At 29.8% G+C, this 21,710-nt stretch overlaps 1 protein-coding gene across 3 annotated transcripts in view; it reads left to right on the forward strand.

Moving 5' to 3' along the window:
- The window catches only part of Tsp26A (Tetraspanin 26A), a 199,396-nt gene that overhangs the window by 159,848 nt on the left and 17,838 nt on the right, over nucleotides 1-21,710 (forward strand). For all 3 annotated transcript variants that reach the window (XM_014436377.2, XM_014436378.2, XM_014436379.2), the window contains exon 3: nucleotides 19,266-19,339. In XM_014436377.2, coding sequence (XP_014291863.1) covers nucleotides 19,266-19,339 — 74 coding nt within the window. The remainder of the gene's footprint in view (nucleotides 1-19,265; nucleotides 19,340-21,710) is intronic.

Here is a 21,710-nt window from a genome sequence, read left to right on the forward strand (position 1 = left end):
TATATATGTATATATAGGAATAAGTAGTGATCTTCTTATAATAGGTTTTCCTTTATATGTATTTAATAAATACAGGCACAGTAAACTCAAAATACGTCACAAAAAAGGTGAAATATTTTTCAGTGCCTGAAGATTAAATTGCGGTATTAAAAAAACCGGGAAGAAAATGGAAAATGTTTTCAAGAAAAAATGCCTCAAGGTTGTCTTTCGTAATGTACCAACACAATATATTTGAGAAGCATTGTTTGATAAATAATGTATTTTTCTCTCTATTGTGAAGAAAGAAGAATTAATTAGTTGTATAATAATACCATATAATTATTATCTGTATAGAATGGAATGAAAATTAACTATATTTATATAAACCATATTTTCTACTGATATTATGTTTCAACTAACTGCTTTATTGCTAGTTAATATCGTACATTCTGTAAAGAAGCAATCCACATTATAACTATACTTGGGGAATTGGATTTAAAGTTTTCCTTGATGTAATTAAGATAAAGCCAAAAAATACAAAAATTAAATTATATATTTTTTATTTATTAATATATTACCTCGTAATAGGAAACTCATCAATTCACCGACAATCTCATTTTCATATATATTTATATTCTTGTCATATTATGCGCTAATATTATTTATTTAAAATTTCAGATATTCAATATTATCCCGCTTATAAATTTTTATTTTTTAATATTCAACTTACCGTATTTAATGTTGACCATTCATTTCCCTAAATGCACTGTGCTGTCTTATCTTGAAGCCTGTATCCTCGATACCCTTACAGTATACATTGTTATTTCAGCACTAGATTCCACAGCAATTAATTATTAATTGTTTATTTTATTAATCCAATAAAAATTGATTCGGTTTGGATCTGAGTTGTCTGATATTGAGATGGAGTAATAAAGCATACATTGACATTCATCAATATATTTTTTATATTATTAAGATGATGAAGGCGATTGATTATTAAGAAGTAATTTATATGTGAACTTTCATTTTTATGAGCAGTTGTTAGCTGCTAAAAGTTAAAAATGACAGATTCTAAGTATGAATCTTTTTTTATTTACTTTATTTATTTTATTCAGAACTGTAAATAGCATTTTTACAACCAGCGAATGAAATGTACAACAAAAAAAAAACCAATTTCATGAAGGCATGAAGGTTAAGGTCATCCAATGATGCCTCTCCATTAAAATTGAAATTTAAAAATCAATATAAGAGGTCCCTATTCCAGCTCCTTTGTAAACATCGTCTCGTATTTGGTAAGTCTTGTGTTGACAATCCTTGAATTAGAGGGTTAGCGTATATTGGATGTGTGTCGTGAAACCGTTTATATATTGATTTAATGGTTGTTTGTTCGTAGGGATAAGTATGAACTAAAAATATAAATTAAAAGTGGAACTTGTTTGTTAGATGTTGAATTTATACTCATTTAGGGCTTAATGAGAATCCTTGTGTTTGGACTAAGCTATTATATTTTTATATTTTACTGGTATTTTTTACACTGTTACTTATTTACATATTAAAATTAAGAAACAATTTTCTCTATGGTGACGTAGCACCTAAAAATAACTTATAGTTCAAAGTACAAAAAACCACTTCTGACTGAAATAAATCTTAAAATAAATTGAATGTATATATAAAAAAATATGTATACATTCAGTAGGGATGATATGTTACTAATAATTATAATTAAGTGAGTATAAACGAGGTACTGGAATAAAAAAAAGTAAATTCTTCCAATAAAATCTTGATTATTACTTCATAAAAATTTGTTTTCTTCTGATATGGTTTAAATACTTTGTTAATGACAGGTTTATGGTTCTTTATTTTGTTGAAATAAATGTAATTTATGTAGTTATGTATGAAACATATCTGTATCCTTGATCAGCATTAAATTAAAACATGAAAATATTACAGCATAAAAGCCTTGCACTAGTTCCTACTTGCCGATCCTGTTTCTAGCAATTGCTTCACACTGAACTTGGATATGTTTCGAAAGTTTTTTTTTTTATTTCTGGTTTTTAATGCTTGTTATGCAATGCAACCGAGAGCTATTTCACCTTTACTAACACCAGTGTCGCTAAATAGAACGTATTTAATGTTATATGTTTATTATTTATGTATTCCTTTTATTCTCAAAGAAATTGGCTGTTAATATTATTTCGTTACAGTGCTAGGGTATTATGATTCCTTGATGAACTTATATCTAATATCCTATAACTATATATGCTTACAACTTATTTATTAGTGCCAATGAGACCCTACTCCTTCACTTAGGACCAAATTCTTGCTCTTGATCTTTTTAACATTGTCCTAGATGTTATTGATTCCATTATTGAACTCTTTTCTGTTGACATTATCCATATTAAAAAGTATGGATATAATAAATATAATTTAAGACCTCCTCGTCCTCAATCTCGATAAAATCTTTCTATTTTATCCGCCTTCTTACCACCCACAACTGTAGAACTTGAAAATAATCACTTCCTTTCTTTCTTTGACCTCCCCATCATAAGAAACCCGGACAGCACCATATCCACTGACTGGTATACCAACTTACTCAGGCAGACTTTTCAACTACTACTCCCAGCACCCTTACTATAAAAAAATTAATCCTAAAAAATAGGTAAAACCTTATTCACCGTTGCCTTTCCTTCTCTGATTCACATTTCCATGAATCTAACTTACACCGCATTGAACAGATTACCAATAGCTTATAACTCTTAACTAATAACTTTTTTCCCATATCATTCATAAACTTGTAAACAACTACAAAAATCCTCTCATTACTTCATCTAATTCTTCACAACCCTTCTCTAACCCCTCTACTTCTTCTTCACTATCACCTTCTCCTCATATTGATAATTTCCTTATTAAATCCAATAATTTTATTTATTAATTTGAATTAGAATGTTAAGTAAGTAGCTTATTTAATCCATTTATACATGATTTAAGTATTTTGTGATTCAAATGTTTTTTTTTGTTCTTTTATACGCCACAGGAAGTAGACTATTACGCCATTTTCCCTCTCACAGCTTAATCAATATAAGTTTACTTTTGCCTCGAGTTGATTTGCATCTTGTTGAATATTTTTTAGACCAATACAAGTTAAAACATGGTCTCCATCCATGTCACTCATGTGGGTGAATCTTCGATGCCTATTCGATGGAAGTATTTTTGGAGCAGATCATGTCCTGTTAAAGCGGAAACAAGCCACTCCCTCAGTTCTTCAAGATTGCCGGGGATTCGTTTATCCTTAATCAGTAGGCTATCCAACTTCTTTCCTTCCGCTTGAACTTTGTGCCTGGCACTTTTTCTGTCCTTATTATGAAAACTTATTATAGATTTCACTGTTTTGTATGAAAGCGCTCGAACAGGCTGGTTCCCCGTACAACCGAGAGCCAACTTTTCAGCTTGTTCATTGCCATGGCAACATGGCCTGTTATCCACTGCAGAGTTCTTTCCTCTTTTCCTCATAATAGCAGCCATGTTTCTACATTTTTCTTCAGTGGGTGACTCTGTAATATCAGGTGTTAATAATTTTTCATTATCAATGGATTTTAAATGTTAAAATAATTGTTTATAATATCTGAATTTAAAGTCCTAAACTTCTCCAGATTACGGATAAGTGTTACGGAGTTATGGAGAGTCCACTGCTTACCTCGATGAAAATAATTGGCAAGAGCATAATTTTCTGCCAACTACAAATGTATATTATCTTAAAATACCAATTTATACAACCAAACTTAAGTATATAACATATCACATAAAATAATATAGTGCTAAATAGTAGTATAACATAGTAATTTGTAGTTCCTTGCTAATGATTATGCGGAAATTTTCATATAAAAATACGATATTATAGAAGGGTGGTCATTTTGTTCACTTTTTCTATTTTCTCTAGTACACTGGACGAGTAGTAGATTAGTGTACTTTTATAGATAATGGGCGACCTCCAGGGCTCTTGGTGGCACATATGCGAAATACTGCACTAAAGTGACAAAGGTCTTCAGAAATCAAGTTACTAAAGGATACTTTTATTCAATGAACGGTTCTCACATACCTCCGGAAATCACGTGCTGAAAACGTCTGTTAGATTGTGTTATAATATTCATTAAAAATCAAGAATTTTACAGTACAATAGATAACTGTGGCTGGTCAGGGCTATTGTGTTATAGGTGTTAGTAAATTATCATAAATCGGACATAATGATTTATAAATGTTTTCTGTAAATTAAATCTGCATGTTTAAGCAATACACTCTTCAGTAAATTAACACTAAAAACACTGGTTATTTTGTTTTAATTTTTTTTTTTTTGTATTTTTTTATAAAGAAAAAGAAGATAAATTAAAACACTATTTTTTATTTTGTTCAAATAATTAATATTTATTGATTTTGTCTACGACGGACAAAATGGTAAGAAATGATTTTTATTTTGCCCATAGTGGACAAAATCAAATCCACCTTGTACCATGTGATTGTAGATATCCACAATCTTGGGTTCGACGATTTTTCTGTGCGACAAAAGCGCCTCCGCCTTCATGTTGAATCCCTCCCCTCTTGTTATTGCCCTCCAAAGCATCCTCCCCTCGTACGCTACTAATTTCTCCAGCGGCTTGTGAAAATACCATGAGCTATTCTCTTTCAAGGATAAATGTCCTTACCCCCTTAATTGAAAAGTTCTTGAAACTTCGCTGTAAGCCAAGAGCTTGCCTGACTCAGAGCCGCCCTTGGCTACTAGGACATTGGCTAGCGGCAAATCGGATTAAATGTTGCTCAATCACGTCACCGCTTTCTCTTTCATAAATCTATTATTTGTGCTTCTATTACCGACTTCTAAGCTGCACTTTAATACTTAGCGATGCTTATTTAGATTTTGTCTTTCTCTGCACGGCTTTGAGTGTGAACTACCAACTCTATCTGAATAATTCATTATTCTTTATTTTAAATTTTGATTGCATTGCTTATTAAAATTTTGATATAGGTATGAACCATCAAATATTTACTAATTATTTAGAAAATAATTAATTAGTTATATACAAACGCTCTTAAATTGTTGAACACGCTTCTGCTAGAGAAAGCTGCTATTCTTTTCCAAAATCTTAATAGAAATTTTTGTTACTAAAATGTTGCAAATATCCAAACACCAGTTTTGACTTAACCACTTTTGATCTAAACCACTCATTATGTTCATATACGATTAACATGGAAGTGTTTATTATTTTAATTAGTGAGGATATTGTGTTTTGTATTTCCCTCCAAAGTTTGATAGAATCCAATTTGTGATTGGTTATCTGGTTTCTAAATTAATTTTTAATAATATTCATGTCGGAAAACGTTCGTTCATACATGCCCAGCCAAATAACTATAGACACCGATTGCAAAATTTTGCAAATCGTTTCCGAACATTCTGCAATCTCTCGAAGTCTTTGAAAATTATCTTTTTCTTTTTAAAATTGTTACCTCTAGGTAACTTTCCCCCCCTCCCCTCTGTATGCCAGAAATGACTAGCAAAAATTTATTATTTATACGTTTAAAATGCATGTGATAAAAAATGTGTGCTATGCCATTGGCCTAATTACTTTCGAAAACGCAATTTTTTAAAAAAATGTAGCATATGTAACAAAATAATATAAATTATTAATATTATTTTTATTTATATTATTAATTTATTTATTGAAATTTACAACTGTACAAAAAAAATTTAAAAATTAAATTATTAAAAATATTTGTGTTACTTCAAATATTAATTTAAATTAAAAAGTCCTGTGGCTATCTTCTTTTCAGACGCCTCGAAGAATTACCAGGGATTGTTAAGGATGAGAGATTAAGAATTAATGGGTTAGGATGGGTAAGGAGTTTGGGATGAAAGGACGCACATCTATTTTGGGCTAAATTTGCGACGAAAGGGATGTTGAGGTCTCTATGGATAAGTTAATTTGTGACATCAATATTATTGAAGCCTAATATCAAAGAGCCACAGGGTACATGAGCTAAACAAACAATGGATTTACTTGTATTATATGTACAATGGATTATAAGCATTACAATGCGATGATAATATAACTTTAAAGTTTAGTTTGATTTATATTGCTTATAAATCATAATATAAAGGACAGACCCGAATTATTAATTAAAGTCGGATTACAGTGATAATAGATATGACAGCTTTTCAATAGCCTGAGAAGGATCAGTTATTGAGCGTATTTGAATTATCTCCAATTCATTGCCGGCGTAATTGTCCTGTTTTAGGAACAAATGTTAATTGCCTGTCTGGCTCATTATAATTCTATCCATATATTACATATCCATATCTATATGATCCTATCCATCTATTATTATTATAATTAATTAACTCAACTGAATCCTTTTCTGTCATCGATACATTATTGGTCATTATAGTGCTACCAGAAATGAGTTAGTCCTTTATTCAATTTGTTATTTCTTCTTACCTCCCAATGTTTATTCTGTTACCGACAATCATAAATGGCACCGGAGAGACAAAGTATGATCCCGTCTTTCTTAGTTGGAATTGCTAACCTTATAAATTTCCTATATCTAATTTCGGTAACGTAAATTTTTACGTACATTTATCTTACTTCAATTTCAACTTACTCAATGAACCTATTTGCCCAACTGAATAACAATAAGTCGTTCGAAACTGAAATCACTTAACCGAATGTGCTACATTATAGAATCGATTTTTCACATTTTTTGTGTTTTTTCGAAAACGGCTCTGGCTATCTTGATTAAACCCGATATATCAATGTATAAAAAATTAATAAATATAAACTATGAAAGTTTTTGAGGAGTTTAGGGAGATAAGAGGAAAAATATTTTTTCCGTGTTGAAAACGCATTTTCGGAAATTAGAGTCGTATTATGGATATGTTATATATCGTTTCAAAGTTAACGATTTTATAAAAAAATAATATTTAACAAACAACCAAGTAAAAGGTAATGGAGTATGGCGAAAGAAGTACAACTAAATGGTAAGAGCTATTAATCTATCCAACGCATGCGCTACGGGTTTTCTATTTCGCCGTCTGTTTGTGTCACTTGTCACCATAGTTAAATCATTACTATTTTAATTACTCTCAACCTATATATAGGGCTTTCAGTGGACAGGAATGCTAACTCCATAAAATAATTCTTGATATTGTAAATATTGATTCAATAACAATTTAGCATTAAATAAATCAAAAGAACAATGTAATAATTATAGAACTAGAAATATGATGATTAAAATTACTTTTCTAAAAACTTTTGAAATTGGAATTAGTCAATCTAGCAATTGAACAACTCATTTGGAAAATTTATTTATTTATTATTATTATTGGCGCGACAGACCGTGGAGGTTTGGTTCGTCACTCCCACGTCTATTTCTGTGAGTGTCACCCATTGGCTAACGGGCCTCACAAATACCCGGGGGGAGGCTGTGAGTGAGTATTGTATAATCATAGGCTTGAAAAAATCTCGGAAAGGCCGGCGACTCGAACTCGCAACCTTTGGGTTGTCAGACAGGCGCGTTACCACCCTGCTACTGTCACTCCCAATTTATTTTATTTATTAAATATATAAATTTAGTATTGCTACAGTGAAAAATGAAAGCATATATGTTCTGAGATGAGCAAGGATTCGTTTCAATTTCAAGGATTTTCAAACACGCGAATTGTGTATTATGGTCTTAATATACATCTTTCTTTATGTATATATCGTACACTGTATACAAATCTGTCTGTACTATCTAACTAAATCTGAATTCTGTTTATCTCGAAATACTTTTGTTTAATTTTTATATTTTTAGATCTGTCGAATCACGATTATAACGTGATGTTCTTTCAAACAAATGGATCCTGTGAAGATTCTCAAATCTTTATTAGATTCTTTCGTCTATTTGTTTTGTGTTCTATACGCTATTTAAGTATCATTTTGGCTTTGGTTTATAGACTCAAATTATAATCTTTGCCTTATTCTGTTAATTATAATCTATATCGTCAATTTTTTTAGTATTCGATGACAAAAGCTGGTTCACATAAGAATAGTAAACGAGTAAAGAAATCTTAAAAGGGGAGCCTACGCACTTGGGATCACCGATTTCAATGAAACTTTCTTTAGTGATAAAAGGTCGTACAATATTAGACACATGTCGAAAGGTTCTTGCACTCTAGGAGGTAATAAAATTTTCTTTTTACAATTTTTTTGTAATTTGTATGTTATCGCATACCGCCTTTGTTCTGCTCATATTTAATAATTAATATATTCCAAACATTTTTTTTTCTGTTGGTCGAATAAGAGCAAATGATTATTGATCGATCGTATTGATAAATGACACTGACTTAAAAAAAAAAAAAAAATCACAAAAACCAAAAGCCGCGTTTAGGAAAAACAAAGTCAGATTCGGTTTTAGAGTCTGATGAAATCCTTAAATACTAATCTTCATGTAAATTATAATTTTTTGCAGTATATTTTTCTACCGATGTCTCTCTTTTCGTTTTTCACACTTCAAGAAACTCTTGTATACAAAAAATAATAATGAAAAATATTTTATAAAATATAAGAAAAAATCCAAAATTTTTCTCTTACTTGAAGCCTTCGAAAATAACTTCAATACTACACCACTAATCTTCATGAAACTTAAATGAAGCTTAGGACCCTCTAAACTGCACGAAATGATGCAAGTTGGACCTTCCTAAACAAATTAGAACCGTTTCTACAAAATAAAACGTTTGACAAATTTTCCTTTATTTGAAACGGCTTTTTCTTCCATATATTTAACTGTTTCCCCACTCTAATTTGGTCCTTGGAAATATATTACAATAATTCTATAAAAACTATTTGTTTTTTAAAATTATGCTTAATCGACTCTAATTCCTTCATTTGTGCATCATAAAAATATATTTCAGGATACAAAGGTAACATTTGGAATAAAACCAATCGGGCCTTTTCGAAAATCTTAACATTGTCGAATTATAGTTAAGAAAATGACCAAGTAAACTGCTGCTAAAGCAGGTTATTTTTTCAATTAATATTTTTTTTGTAATGAACATAGATGTGTCGCCACGTTTACGAAATGCGAATTGACGCATTTAATAGGTCAACGCAAATTCCTAATGGATTCTTTCACTTGAAGCTACTAAGAAATTTTTAAAATCCTTATGTGCCAATCTGATATCAAATTGAAAAAGTTAGATCCTTTTGGATAATATTGTTATTTATTTGTTATTCTAATCTTGGATTTTTGAGTTTAATATATTTAGCCGCAGAATAAACAACTAACTCAATATAGCACTCATCGTTGGAAAAATGATACAGATCCAGCCAATTGGAGTATTGTAGTACTTAGTACTTAGTAGTATGATTTTCTTGGTTCTAGATATACCTGTTATTTATGTTAGTACCTGTTATCAATGTCGGAACCTGTTTTCCCCTGTTAGGATCATCTGGGTGTATTACCTTCTGATGGCCTATAACATCCCCCCACCTGGAAAATGGCCTAATGACGTAGTACTATTAGCTATAAGAGATGAGATATATGAAGATGCTTTTTACCTTTCCTCCGTATTGCTATTGGTACTTTGTTATATCATTGCAAACTAAGCAAACTCTTTTCATGCATAAGTTATGATTTTATTTTGGCAATGCTTACAAACGTATGCTCGTCGTAGCGAGTTTCACTGCCTATAGTTACTTTTGGTTACACTTGAAGCTGTTATTAATAATTTCACGTATTTAAAATGCTTAAACTTCAATTTTACCATCTTTATCAAATGTATCTTTACTTAAAGGCTATCTGGGGAAGCGTAGATGTAGTACAGTTTAAATTTTTTAAGAGCTCAAAATAATTTAATAAACAATTTACTAAACCAATAATACTACTGCAACAATTTAAGTGCAAATGCTATGTTCAATACAAAGCCAAGTCACGTGACTATATAATATATTGTATTCAATATACATTCAAATATAATGTATACGAAGGTATATCTAGGATCGCGGATCGTGCAGTTTATAAATGGCGTATTTAACAGGCATACTTTAGAGTCGTTCAGAAATAAAACCTGATGCTTATCTTCTCAAATCCATCCGTTGAATAAATATGTTTCATTTCTACTAATAAATGTTTGAAAGAATATTATATAATATAATAAATATCATCCCCATAATTAATAAATACTACTCTGTGACTCAAACCGACCTCTACAATCCGTGGCCCTCTACAGCGAGTGAGCGTGCAGGAGTTAGATCATGTGATAGCGTTGTGAATTTTGCAAGTGTACTAAATATAACTTTTATAAAATCTAACCTGTAAATGTTTTCGGGGCTAGAGTTTATTAATGTTAGGCATGCTTGGACTGTTATTAATCGATATTTTACCTTTATTCGTAATTATTTTTGTTTTTATCCGATTTAATGGTGCCACTTCTTACCTTTGTGCATTGACTAATTTTTTTTCCCCTGTTATTAAAATATACGAAATGATTGAGCTAAATAATTAAAAACGTTGAACAAGATGTATATGAAATGTTAAAATCATTGGCCTTTCTACTGTCTTATGGTGTTTTTAAAATGATGTAGTGACATTGTTTACCTTCTAGAATAATCATAGTCTAGGATAGTGTGAATAAGTGTTGGATAATATCGCACTAGTATTTCTAAAGTGACACAACTCAAAAATCGGTGTTTTTGAGTTATTATGAAAGAAATTGGTAAATATATCTTTATGAATCATCAAAACTGTATCAACCTAGCTTCAGAGCTTGTCCGCCAGAGGGTACTTGTGTCACTCTTGCTGCCTTAATGCTATTCCCCCTCCATAGGCAAGAGCGTCACATTTCCAGAAATGTAAGTTTTAGACTTATGTCACTTTAGAAATACTAGTGCGATATAATGATAAACTACTATGGGGGTTCCTTTAGAATATAAGAGGTCATTAGAATAAAAATATATTTTTGCAAAAAGTCTTTAAGGTTTTGTGAAAAATTTTGGTTTAGTAAGCACAGTACAGTAAGTGCTTCTGCTGATGGTGGTTTGTTTTGTTTAAATAACCATTTAACCTTTTCCACAGAATTCGTTACGTGGCGCTGTCAAATTATCAGTTATATACAACCTCGTTCTGGTCTGTACCTCAAGAAGGCAATAGATAAACCGATTTGCTACGTTAACTGTATAATGGGTCTTAGTAGATCTGGTAGTAAGTTAGCTACTGTTGAGATCAAAGAGCTAGCAGCTTCGTCAAGTATCACTTGAGCACTGCAATACTTATTACTAGATATTACAGTAGTACTTGAAGTGAAGACAATGCATGGCCCAATGCTGCATGCTATTAAAATAAAAAATATTTTCAAGGTCATGCATTTTAAATGATACCATATTAGTGGTTGCCTTAAAGAGCCTCTACCCTTATAGTACAAAATCCCAAGAGGAGAAAAAAGGCAGTTATCTCACCCCAATTTTTTATTACTTTAATGAAAACTACGTATAATTAATAGTTAAAATTGAAGAGTCTGCCTAGTATAGGTAGGGGGAATAAAAAATGGCTGCTGTTTCAAAGGGCTAAAAAAAAAACTAATTTTTCATTCGGAACTCTTAAAAAGTAGGAACAACACAAGAAAATCTCGAGAACAACATTTAAAGAAGAGTAAGTTTGCTGAAATATGAGCCCTAATAGAGTTATTTACGTTAAATAATTTTCGAGATAAAGCTTTTTAAAAAGCACATTTCTTAAAAATGTTGTATGGGACGTACTGAAAGATCAGTAGTTAGTGAATTTATATTGAAAAATTTATATCTCAAAAACCATTTGACGTACAGATGTCTATTAGCACTCAAATTAAAGCTAGTTTAATCAGCTATAAAGTAGTTTATGATGTTTTTCATCGTAGGAGTAATAATTTACATTAAATTTGCTAAAATAAATTGATTTATAGTTGTTCGGACAAATTTTCATTTGCCAAATTCATATTCTTATGTGAATATAATAAAAACTACTGCCCCTACGAAGATAAGTGTCATAAACTACTTTATAGTTAGTTAAATTTCCTTTATTTTGAGTGTTGGCAGACATATGTGCGTCTTATGGATCTAGAGATATATTTTTTCAATAATCTATCATTTTACACGAAAAACTAGAAATTAAAATTTTGTGAGTTTATTTTGTCAAATATCATAAATGTTACTACTCCTACAAAGACAAACATAATTAACTATTTTGTAGTAAATTTTAACTAGCTTTAATTTGAGCGCTGGCAGACATCTGTACGTCCAATGGTTCTGAAATGAAGTTTTTCATAAATCAAACTTATTATCCGAACAACTATAAATCAATTTATTTTAGCTAATATCATGAAAACTGCTATTTCTACGAAGGTAAAGTTCATAAACTTCTGTATAGTCCATTAAACTAGCTTTAATTTGAGTGCTAAGACATCTGTACGTCACATAGTTCCTGAGATATAGAATTCTCAAAACAAATTAACTAACTACTAATCTTCAGTAGATTTTTAAGACATTTTTCTTTTTAAAAAGCTATATCTCGAGAAGTATTGTACGTAAATAGCTCTTTTAGGACTAATATTTCAGCAAAGTTACTCTTCTTTAAATAATGTTCTCTTAGAGTTTCTAGTTTTTAAGATATAGAGCTCCGAATGAAAAATTAGTGATTTTTATCGCTTTGAAACAGCCGTCATTTTTTATTCCCCCTACCTATACTTGGCTGACTCACCAATTTTGACTAGTAATGATTATATACTATATAATTAATTATAACTAGTTTTCATTTAAGTGATCAAAAATTGGGGTGAGATGAACTGCCTTTTTTTCTTCCCGGCTCTTGTACTATTGGTACTTTCACTTGTACTATCACTACTTTTATTTCCTGTCGGGCAGAATGAAAAATCGACCCTCCCACAATGGTTGAATAGATTGGTTACCTGAAGATAACTCCCCAGTATGCCAGAAATTACCCAATAAGGGATAAAGGGAGGGAAAAAGTTGGTATCATATCTTGTGATTTTATCATTTGGCGCAACTTTACAATTAAGAAACAAGGAACAAAACCTCAACACCTTTTCCTATACTTATTCTACATAAACAAAGAACAAAATATATTGAATCGTTTTGTATTTTATAAGTAAGGAGAGAAATAAAATTTCTTAGTGGAAGTACATGCGGCCATCGCCTTTGGGAGAGATGGAATGCCAACCCAGCGATACTGATCTAAAGAATCTATTGTCATACCCGATTGGTAAATGTTAGCGGCAGTTGGATATTACGCTTACCTGTGTAACATGTCCCACCTGTATTGCTTGTAAAAGCTAGGAAAGCTGTTAACGCTTGGTTTACGAGCGTTTTTATACACTTGTTTCTACTAGTACACGTCAAATGAACAGTTAAACGAAAAGACGCTTTTTTAAAAAAATCTATTTATTCTAATTAAGTCTGAAACAATATTAGGCTTCACATTTAAATAAATTATTTAATTAAAAAGTCTTTTTTTTTTAAATCATCACGGAAATGACAGTTTCATCTGCTTTGCTTTGTTTGGCCTGATGCCTACTAATCTTCGGATATATCCTCAGGACAATCTTCATCGATGTTAATAGTTTGTTCATTATTTTATTATATCTCCTGGATTTTCTCATGACTGCTAATGGTCAAAATAAAAAAATACCCAAATTAGGTTATCCTATAGTAACTACAATAAGCTAAGAGTCTACACTGATTGAAACTTTTGCACACTGTCTTTGAAAAACGTTCATACACTGCCACTGCAGCAAATATGCAGAAGATCGTCTTTTGTTTCTTCGGCAACAAGCACAAGGAATTTCGCTGAAGAAGAAAATAAAAGATAACACTCAGGCCACACAATTCGATTTAGTTTACAATTACCGAGGAGCAATTGAGTTTACAAATTACTCTCATATTTTTTATTGGAAGAATTATTTTACGAACGATATAAACTATAAAAGTTGTTTATGAAAACAGTTAGGCCATCAATTTGACTAGTTTCGTAGAGATAGGTATATTATAGACCAATTTCAAGAACTAGAAACCTGAGGAAAAATAATTGCGTTCATACATTTTTTGATAATAAATTATTAATTTACAATGGAAAATTGTTGAAATTGCTAGTTTTTTTAGTATTTCATTTCGAAGTTTTTAATCCATCAAATTGACGAGTCCCGGATACCTAGTGTTAATAAATAAATAAATATTCCTTCAATTTATGTGGTCTAAATAGAGCATAAATACTTATTAGATGGGCACTTTCTGTAAAACACGTAGATGTGTATTAGGATAAGAAGGTGAAATTTAAAAATATTAAATACCTAATTGGAAAAGAAAATCCCTCTATCTTTTCCACTCTTTTACTCCATCAATTGGAAATAAATTGTTCCTGTAGGAAACGGCTGTCCTATCATTTCCGCCACTTTCCAGTGCTGCCTGTACTACGAACTGCCCTGAACTCCAAATAATCCATAATAAATCCCTAAGTCAAGTAATTGACACTTCTTAGTACACCAAACTGAGTAAATTACTCGAATACACTGAAATACTATTTATAATAATTAGAAGACAAAATTTTTATTTTCCTGTATACGAAATAGAAACTGCCTTGTAGGTAAGTATTTCTGCAAGCTATGTAGATAAATTGTAAGGAAATTTACTTATAATAAACTTTACTAGTCAATTTTACCTTTTGTCTTATAAGTTACTCCAAGTGTAAACAGTTCTGTAACTAGAATTATTTTCTATCTTGCTTAAATGTTTTTAGTTTGTTGTAGTTAAAGTTTCTTGGATTAGTTGTGATGTGTTAATTCCCTTCTATTCTTAATATTTATTTCTTGGATAGTTTCTTTGAACTTAAGATCTAATCTTTTTACAGACAGGAGTACAGGATCTGAAAGACTAGCTTTAGTTGACCTCATCTTTATCTCTAGTTCTCGGTCTGGATTCTTAGTTTTGCTTAGCATCAAGATACTAAATCTTTGTCGGTATCTTAATGTTCGTGTCCACGAGATGCTTTCTTCTTTCATGAACTGCTCAACCTTTCCTTTTCCGCTGGAGTGACGTCGTTCATCAATACAACAGGATTTAGCTCAGGGTTTTTTTTTATTTATGTCCCACCATCACCGTCAAGTTTGATGGCTCACTCAGCTACATTATTTATCCACGTTCTTGTAAACGCGTTTATAAATCAAGAACGTTTAACTACGAGTCTCGTCATTCAGCCTTGAACCGTAGTTGAATACACTTTGTCATGGCCTTCCGTAGAAAGTGATGGGTCAGGGTACATGCTCCGAGGTAGTAACGCGAATTATTAAATTGCAGGGCAGAGACGTAATCTGATTGACCCTAATTGCGGGGCCTTGCTCAACAGGTTGTCTACTGATGTTGACATTGTAATCGTCCATGTTTGTCATGAGGTAGGTGTTGATCGCGCTGACCGCGCTCGATAGTGTCTTGGATTTGGAGTGATGATACGTTTAGGTGTCAAGTTAGATAAACCAAGTCCGACTTTCCCACGTTTGCACGATATATTAATATACTGGATATTCTTTTTAAAATGAACAAGTATTGTCAATGCATTTTAGCTGAATTATGAAGCATCATTTATAAATGTAAAGATTAAGAAAAATAATTGAATTCAATAAATAAGATTTTTTTTTTTAAGATTCCAAAATAGATGTCTCAAGTCAGTCACTAACCTGCCGACATTTAGCAGAAATCAGGTTTCTTAAGATTTAACATCTAAATGTTGAATCCTATTTCTTAATGCATGACTAACGAAAAAATTCTTTAGCTTCCCACTATATGACTCGAAATGCTATAAATTGATTAGTATTAGAAAATATATTGCATTATTATTTAGATTATTTTTGACTGTTTATTGCCTTTCTTGAGCTTACCTAGCTTCGATTAAACGGGTACCTACACCTTGAATGGATTAGTAGAAAAACCTAGTGGTTGAGCGTAATGATGAACGAAATCACCACCTTTTTGGTCATAAATTATTCTTCACTATGTCCGAACTTTATTTTTAAGTTTACAATGTTGATGGGCCATACCTAAAAAAGTCTCCTAAACTCTTCTTAAACTTTTTATATCACAAAGTTTACCTCAGTTATAATCAAGGTCCGGATTTTGATGCAGTAAAAAAAAACCCAGAATATGCAATATAATATGTGATAAAAACCTGTGAAATATGTAACAAATTATGCAATAAAAAATATACATCTGAAATCTTCAAAGAAAACGCCTAAAATATACTATTAAAAGTTGTGAGTAAAGAAATAATTAAAAGAAGGGATTTAATTTTTTTTCATTAACCAAAATATATAAATGATTAAAACGGCTAGTAAACCAAACAGTTAAAAGCATATAACACGCTATATAAACTAAAATAATACTAAAGAATAAAAAAAAAACTTAAAATTTGCAACACAAAAGGAAAAAAATTAACAGTCGGACTTAAAAATTAGTTGATGAAATTATTTTAATATTTAGACTAATAATGTAACAAATAAATTAATATGAAAACACATATTAATAGAAAAAAATATTAAAACAAATTACAACAAACAAGAAACAGGAAATATATAAATTTCTATGTAAATAGATTAGAAACTTAATGTGAAACAATTTTTAAAATAATGAAAGTGATAGGACTTGGAAATGATGAGTACAAAATATGACTGCATTTAAAAACTAACAAGATGGATAAAATAAATAAAACACAAATGACTTAGTAATCAGTACGCTCTGTATTAAAATTTATTACAAGAATTATGTTTAAATTATATTCAGTAAATCCTAATATTTTTTCAATTAAAATATTTTTATAATTAGAGAATTATCTTTCTACATCTACGGGCGTGATCGGTGCAAATCTGTATGCACTCAGTATCATAGGGTTTTCTCCAATGTCTCTGAGAACAATCCAGTCTTTCCCATTTAATATTTTATTAATCTCTCCTAAAATAGCCATTTTTTATTATAAACATCTTCCATTTTTATTTCCAATGTTTTTCCTACTAGTCCTTGTACATGAAATATAATTTCTCTAAATTGTTTTATTAATTTTAAACTTTCTTTTAACAACAGATTTATTTCCTGAAATTGCTTCAGTTTAGTTGAAATAAAATTTAGATGGATATTAATGAAAGAAAGGTTACTTATTAACACATTTAGTGATTATTTCATATAGCTTTCCTGCAAAAACAGTAGTTGCGAGGATATGTAACTTAGATAATCTTTAGTAATGTTATAGGCGTCAAAATTAGTCCTAGAGTAAAATACAAAATTTTCAAAATAAAAATGAAATTATAAAATATAATTAAATTAATGAATTGGAAAGGGAAAAAATAAACAATGATTAAGAGAATATGTAAAATAAAAATAGCGGATAAAATAAAACCATATATCATATCACAAACCATAAAGTGACTAACTTCTAAAAAAAAAAATCAGATACAAATGAACTGAGAATAATAATTAAAAAAAAAGAAGGTACAATTGCTGTTTATATATATAAATATTGTTTATATATTTACAAGTTTAAAATCAGAAATATCAAATGTAGAAAATAATAAAAAAAAAAATCCAAAAAGGTTATAACATATATTAAAAAAAAAAAAACCTTTAAAAAATTGTAAGATTTTAGAGGTATATTCTTAAAAAAAAAATAATAAAAAAATTAAAACGAATGAAGTAATGATGATTATATGAATATGTTTGTTTGTTTATTCATAAATTAAGGCGTAAAACCCACCGGTCATCAACGCCAATATTTTATTCTAGTTTACACTTAGTGTTCAATTATATAAATGAAAAAAAAAAATATGAATATGTATGTGCATATTTACAGATCTTTATAAATATTAAAAACATCCAATAATATGTATGTTGTCGATATTATACCCCATACTATATATCAGAAGAGGGAACTAAAACTCATATTACAATAGCATAGTATATTAACAATTTTGTCACTTTCTTTACTATTGTTTAAATAAAATTAATTGTACCCAATTTAAGTCTCAAAACACTCTTTATTTGTTTAAAAGTCCAACGTTTCGGACGATTTGGCCATCCCCAAGGCCAATCTTAAATGCATATTTACCTTCACATCAATGATTTAAAAACTTTGTACAGGCCATTCTGCCAGGTCATCAATTTCAGTCTAAATTACCCAATTTTAGATTAATTTTTATTAATATATTCTTGTTTGAGAGTGGTTTAGTTTATTTAAAAACAAATTTGATCCTTTTTTCTCAACTTTATTTGTTTCAAAACCTTCCAACGTTTCGACCCTCAGGTCATTTTCAAGGATACCTACAAACAGCTCCTTTTAATTATTTTTATAACAATTTCATTATTTCCTTCATTTATATACTGATTTCTTTGGTCCTACTTTTACTTTTTTGCCATTTTCTCTTTTAATATTCTTAAAAATGCTGGCTAATTGACTTTGTCCCATCTCTAAACAAGTCAATCATTAAAATAACATCACAATACCATTATAATTTTTTTTTTAAATAGATTTCTACTTACATAACTTCTTCTATATAACTCTTTCTTAAATTTAAAACTTGTTCTAACCACTTCTCTTCTTTCTTTCATTTACATTTGCAAACTTTAAACAGAACCTACCTTCAACAGGTTAGGACTCTGTTATCACCTTATCATATAACATAATTTTTCTTAAAACATTATTTTACATTTTCAATATAATTTAATTAACATTTATTACTAATTTTTCTGCTTACAATACAAACATTTTTTAATATATTTAAATTCTAGAATTAATTTATTCCTATTTTATGTGTATTTCTCTCACATATACATTTACTCCCCCCTTTATTTTTTTTTATTTTTTTTTTTTAAACATATTTACTTCTCTATTCAAACTTTTATTATTGCATGTTTATTCAATTTATATACTTGTACTATTTAAGGATTTGAACATTTTTTTATTTTTCATCTTTTTTGTATACAATAATTACATATTTATTCTGCTTAAAATACTCATTTTTGTCACTCTTTACATTCATATTAAAACTTTTAACTGTAAATCAATTTAACCTTTCTATCGATTTCTCATCACAACAATATTTATTTAAATACGAAACGTTGGACTTTTAAAGAAATCAAGTTTTGAGTCTTAAATCTGATATAATTAATTCTATTCAAACAGTAAAATAATATGTTTTAAACAAAACCAAATAACATTTTTTAATTTTTGTTTTGCAGGCGGAGTGACGTTTATCATCGGGTTCACAGGCTGTGTTGGTGCCCTGAGGGAGAACACCTGCCTGCTAGCGGCGGTGAGTAGAACATCAATCTGTGAGGTTGTAGCTCACATATACACATCCTGTTATTTCTTATTGACCAGAGGGGGGGAAGCCAATGCTTACTTATTTCACCATAGACTCAATGAAATATTAAAATCAAGCTAAAAATCAATTTTCGATGGATATCTTTGTTTTACTCAAAGCAGTTTGTATCTACTTTGTCACCAACATCAGTATGCCGTGCGGAATGGTATACCTAAGCGCCTCACAGTGGGACGAATACATTTAAAATTTTCAAGTACCTATTTTATTTTCTCGACTACTTTTATATCATCATGAAATCAGATATTTCACGGCATCGAATGTACAAGAAATTATCATTTTTAAAAACTTTTTTGTGAAGACATTTATATCCAAGAGAATAAATTTAATGGTTTAGTGGATTTCATCATAGTAAAAGGGTTTATAAATTTAGAACTACCCCGATTCTCGAGTTTATTAATGGATAAACTAAAGTTATAACCTTTAGTAGTAAAGAAACAGATTACGTTTATATTTTTCACTGTGTGTGAATTGAGCGTCTTTTGCTCGAACGTTAGACTTTTCTTTATTGTTTATATAAAAAGAAAATAAAAATATCTTTTTTATATTTATTCTCTAATAATCTTTATTATTTATACAGTGGCGAATATGTGTATTACATCATTTCTTAAATATTAATGTGATAAAGTAAATATATTGATGAATTCCTGGTGGATGACTATTGGTGATAAAATCAATTAGAATAAAATTAATGGCCTATTCTAAATTACAAGCACCTTCATCCCTTGACCTTCCAAGAAAGAAAAATATTTTTTATTGAAATTTAGTGTATTTTTTTTTTTAATTGACTACCAGTCTCGGCCTTTAAATGTTGGTAATTTGTAATATATACACGCTTCATACCATGTTCAATATGGTGTTCTGAAATCTCGAGAATCATTGGTTTTACAAGTGTTCGTCAGTACATATTTCCTAAAATAAATTAACAAAATGTTGATACCTCATTATTATAAAAGGAATTGTTGTCACTGAACGTCTCAGAAAGAGTTAGACGTATAGATGTTTACAGCTGTGTATATACGTCTGTGCTCATATTTATAAAGTACTCAAATTGAAGCTAGGATCAATTTTTTCAAAAAATATATTATTTATAATTTTTTTTTAAATTAAAATTTTTTTTCTTTGGTTTGAATCAGGTCCCTTACTAACGAGTTTGCTCCCCTTACCATAATATCAATTACCGAAAACCGAGCGATCAAGTATTTTATTGAATTCTTCATTAATTTATATTATTTGATGATTGAAGAAATAAGCTGAGAATCTCTTATTGTTATATTTTTTTTTTATTTCATGAATGTACAATAATAATACGATCCTTCATAATCCAGATTTTCTGGTTATAGCTGTAGGCTGATTGATTCGGTCTGCTATTGTTGATTTCTTCACCTTCGTCCCAAATTCTAATATTAAAGAACTGTCAATAATAAATCCATATAAAATCGGTTAATTTTTATTTTTGCAGTAGTGTTTTCCATGCTACAAATGAGGCGTTCAGTTTCAAAACGGGATGAATCAATTTTCATACATTTTACTGATCTGCTCGGAAAAGAACTTTATTCTGTTTTTTTGAAATTGTATTCAGTCTCATAAAGAACATATTGTTGTTTGCTTTCAGTATCTATTCAGTATCTATTCATTATGGTTTATTTGTTTAGTTTAGCTACCAAAAATCATTTGGATCGGTCAAAATAATTATTAAAAACATTTTATTCTTTTTATTTAGAGGAACCTAATAGTAAATTTAAAAAAATAGAAAGTTATATGTCTTCATCAAAATGATTGTGCATATTCCCTAGCATATCTGCTTCTAGTATCAATATCATATTTGCTATTTTTGTATTCTCTAATACTCTAAAACAAAAAAAAATGTGAATTGGAAAGTTTTTATTATTCATGTATATTAGTGAAAATCATAAATTCTATCTTACCTATTGATTATGAAAAAACTAGTTTGCTGTTCATCCTTGCAGAGGAATCTAAACCACACTTTTCAAGATTTTTTTTTCTTTTTTTTTTTCAGTTTTTGACTTGTATGAAAGTTAATTTTTTACTTGTAATGTTACCTTGACATGCTTCTAATTCGCTCTGAATGCTCCTTATCTGTATTTAGCCCAAAACTTCAAATATGCGTTATTAGATCAAGTTATTTATATGTAACTTAGCTTTCACTATAGAAAAACATCCTCTCATTGTCGGCTTATGGCAGATAATACAAAAAAGAATTTTTATTAATCCATTTGTAGGAAGATTTTCGTTTTTAATTAAATCTCATTATTTTCGGTCAAATGAGGTCTCATTATCA

This window comes from Halyomorpha halys, unplaced genomic scaffold (genome assembly GCF_000696795.3).
Source record: "Halyomorpha halys isolate HHAL.00 unplaced genomic scaffold, Hhal_1.1 Scaffold1876.1, whole genome shotgun sequence".
NCBI classification, from domain to species: Eukaryota; Metazoa; Arthropoda; class Insecta; order Hemiptera; family Pentatomidae; genus Halyomorpha; species Halyomorpha halys.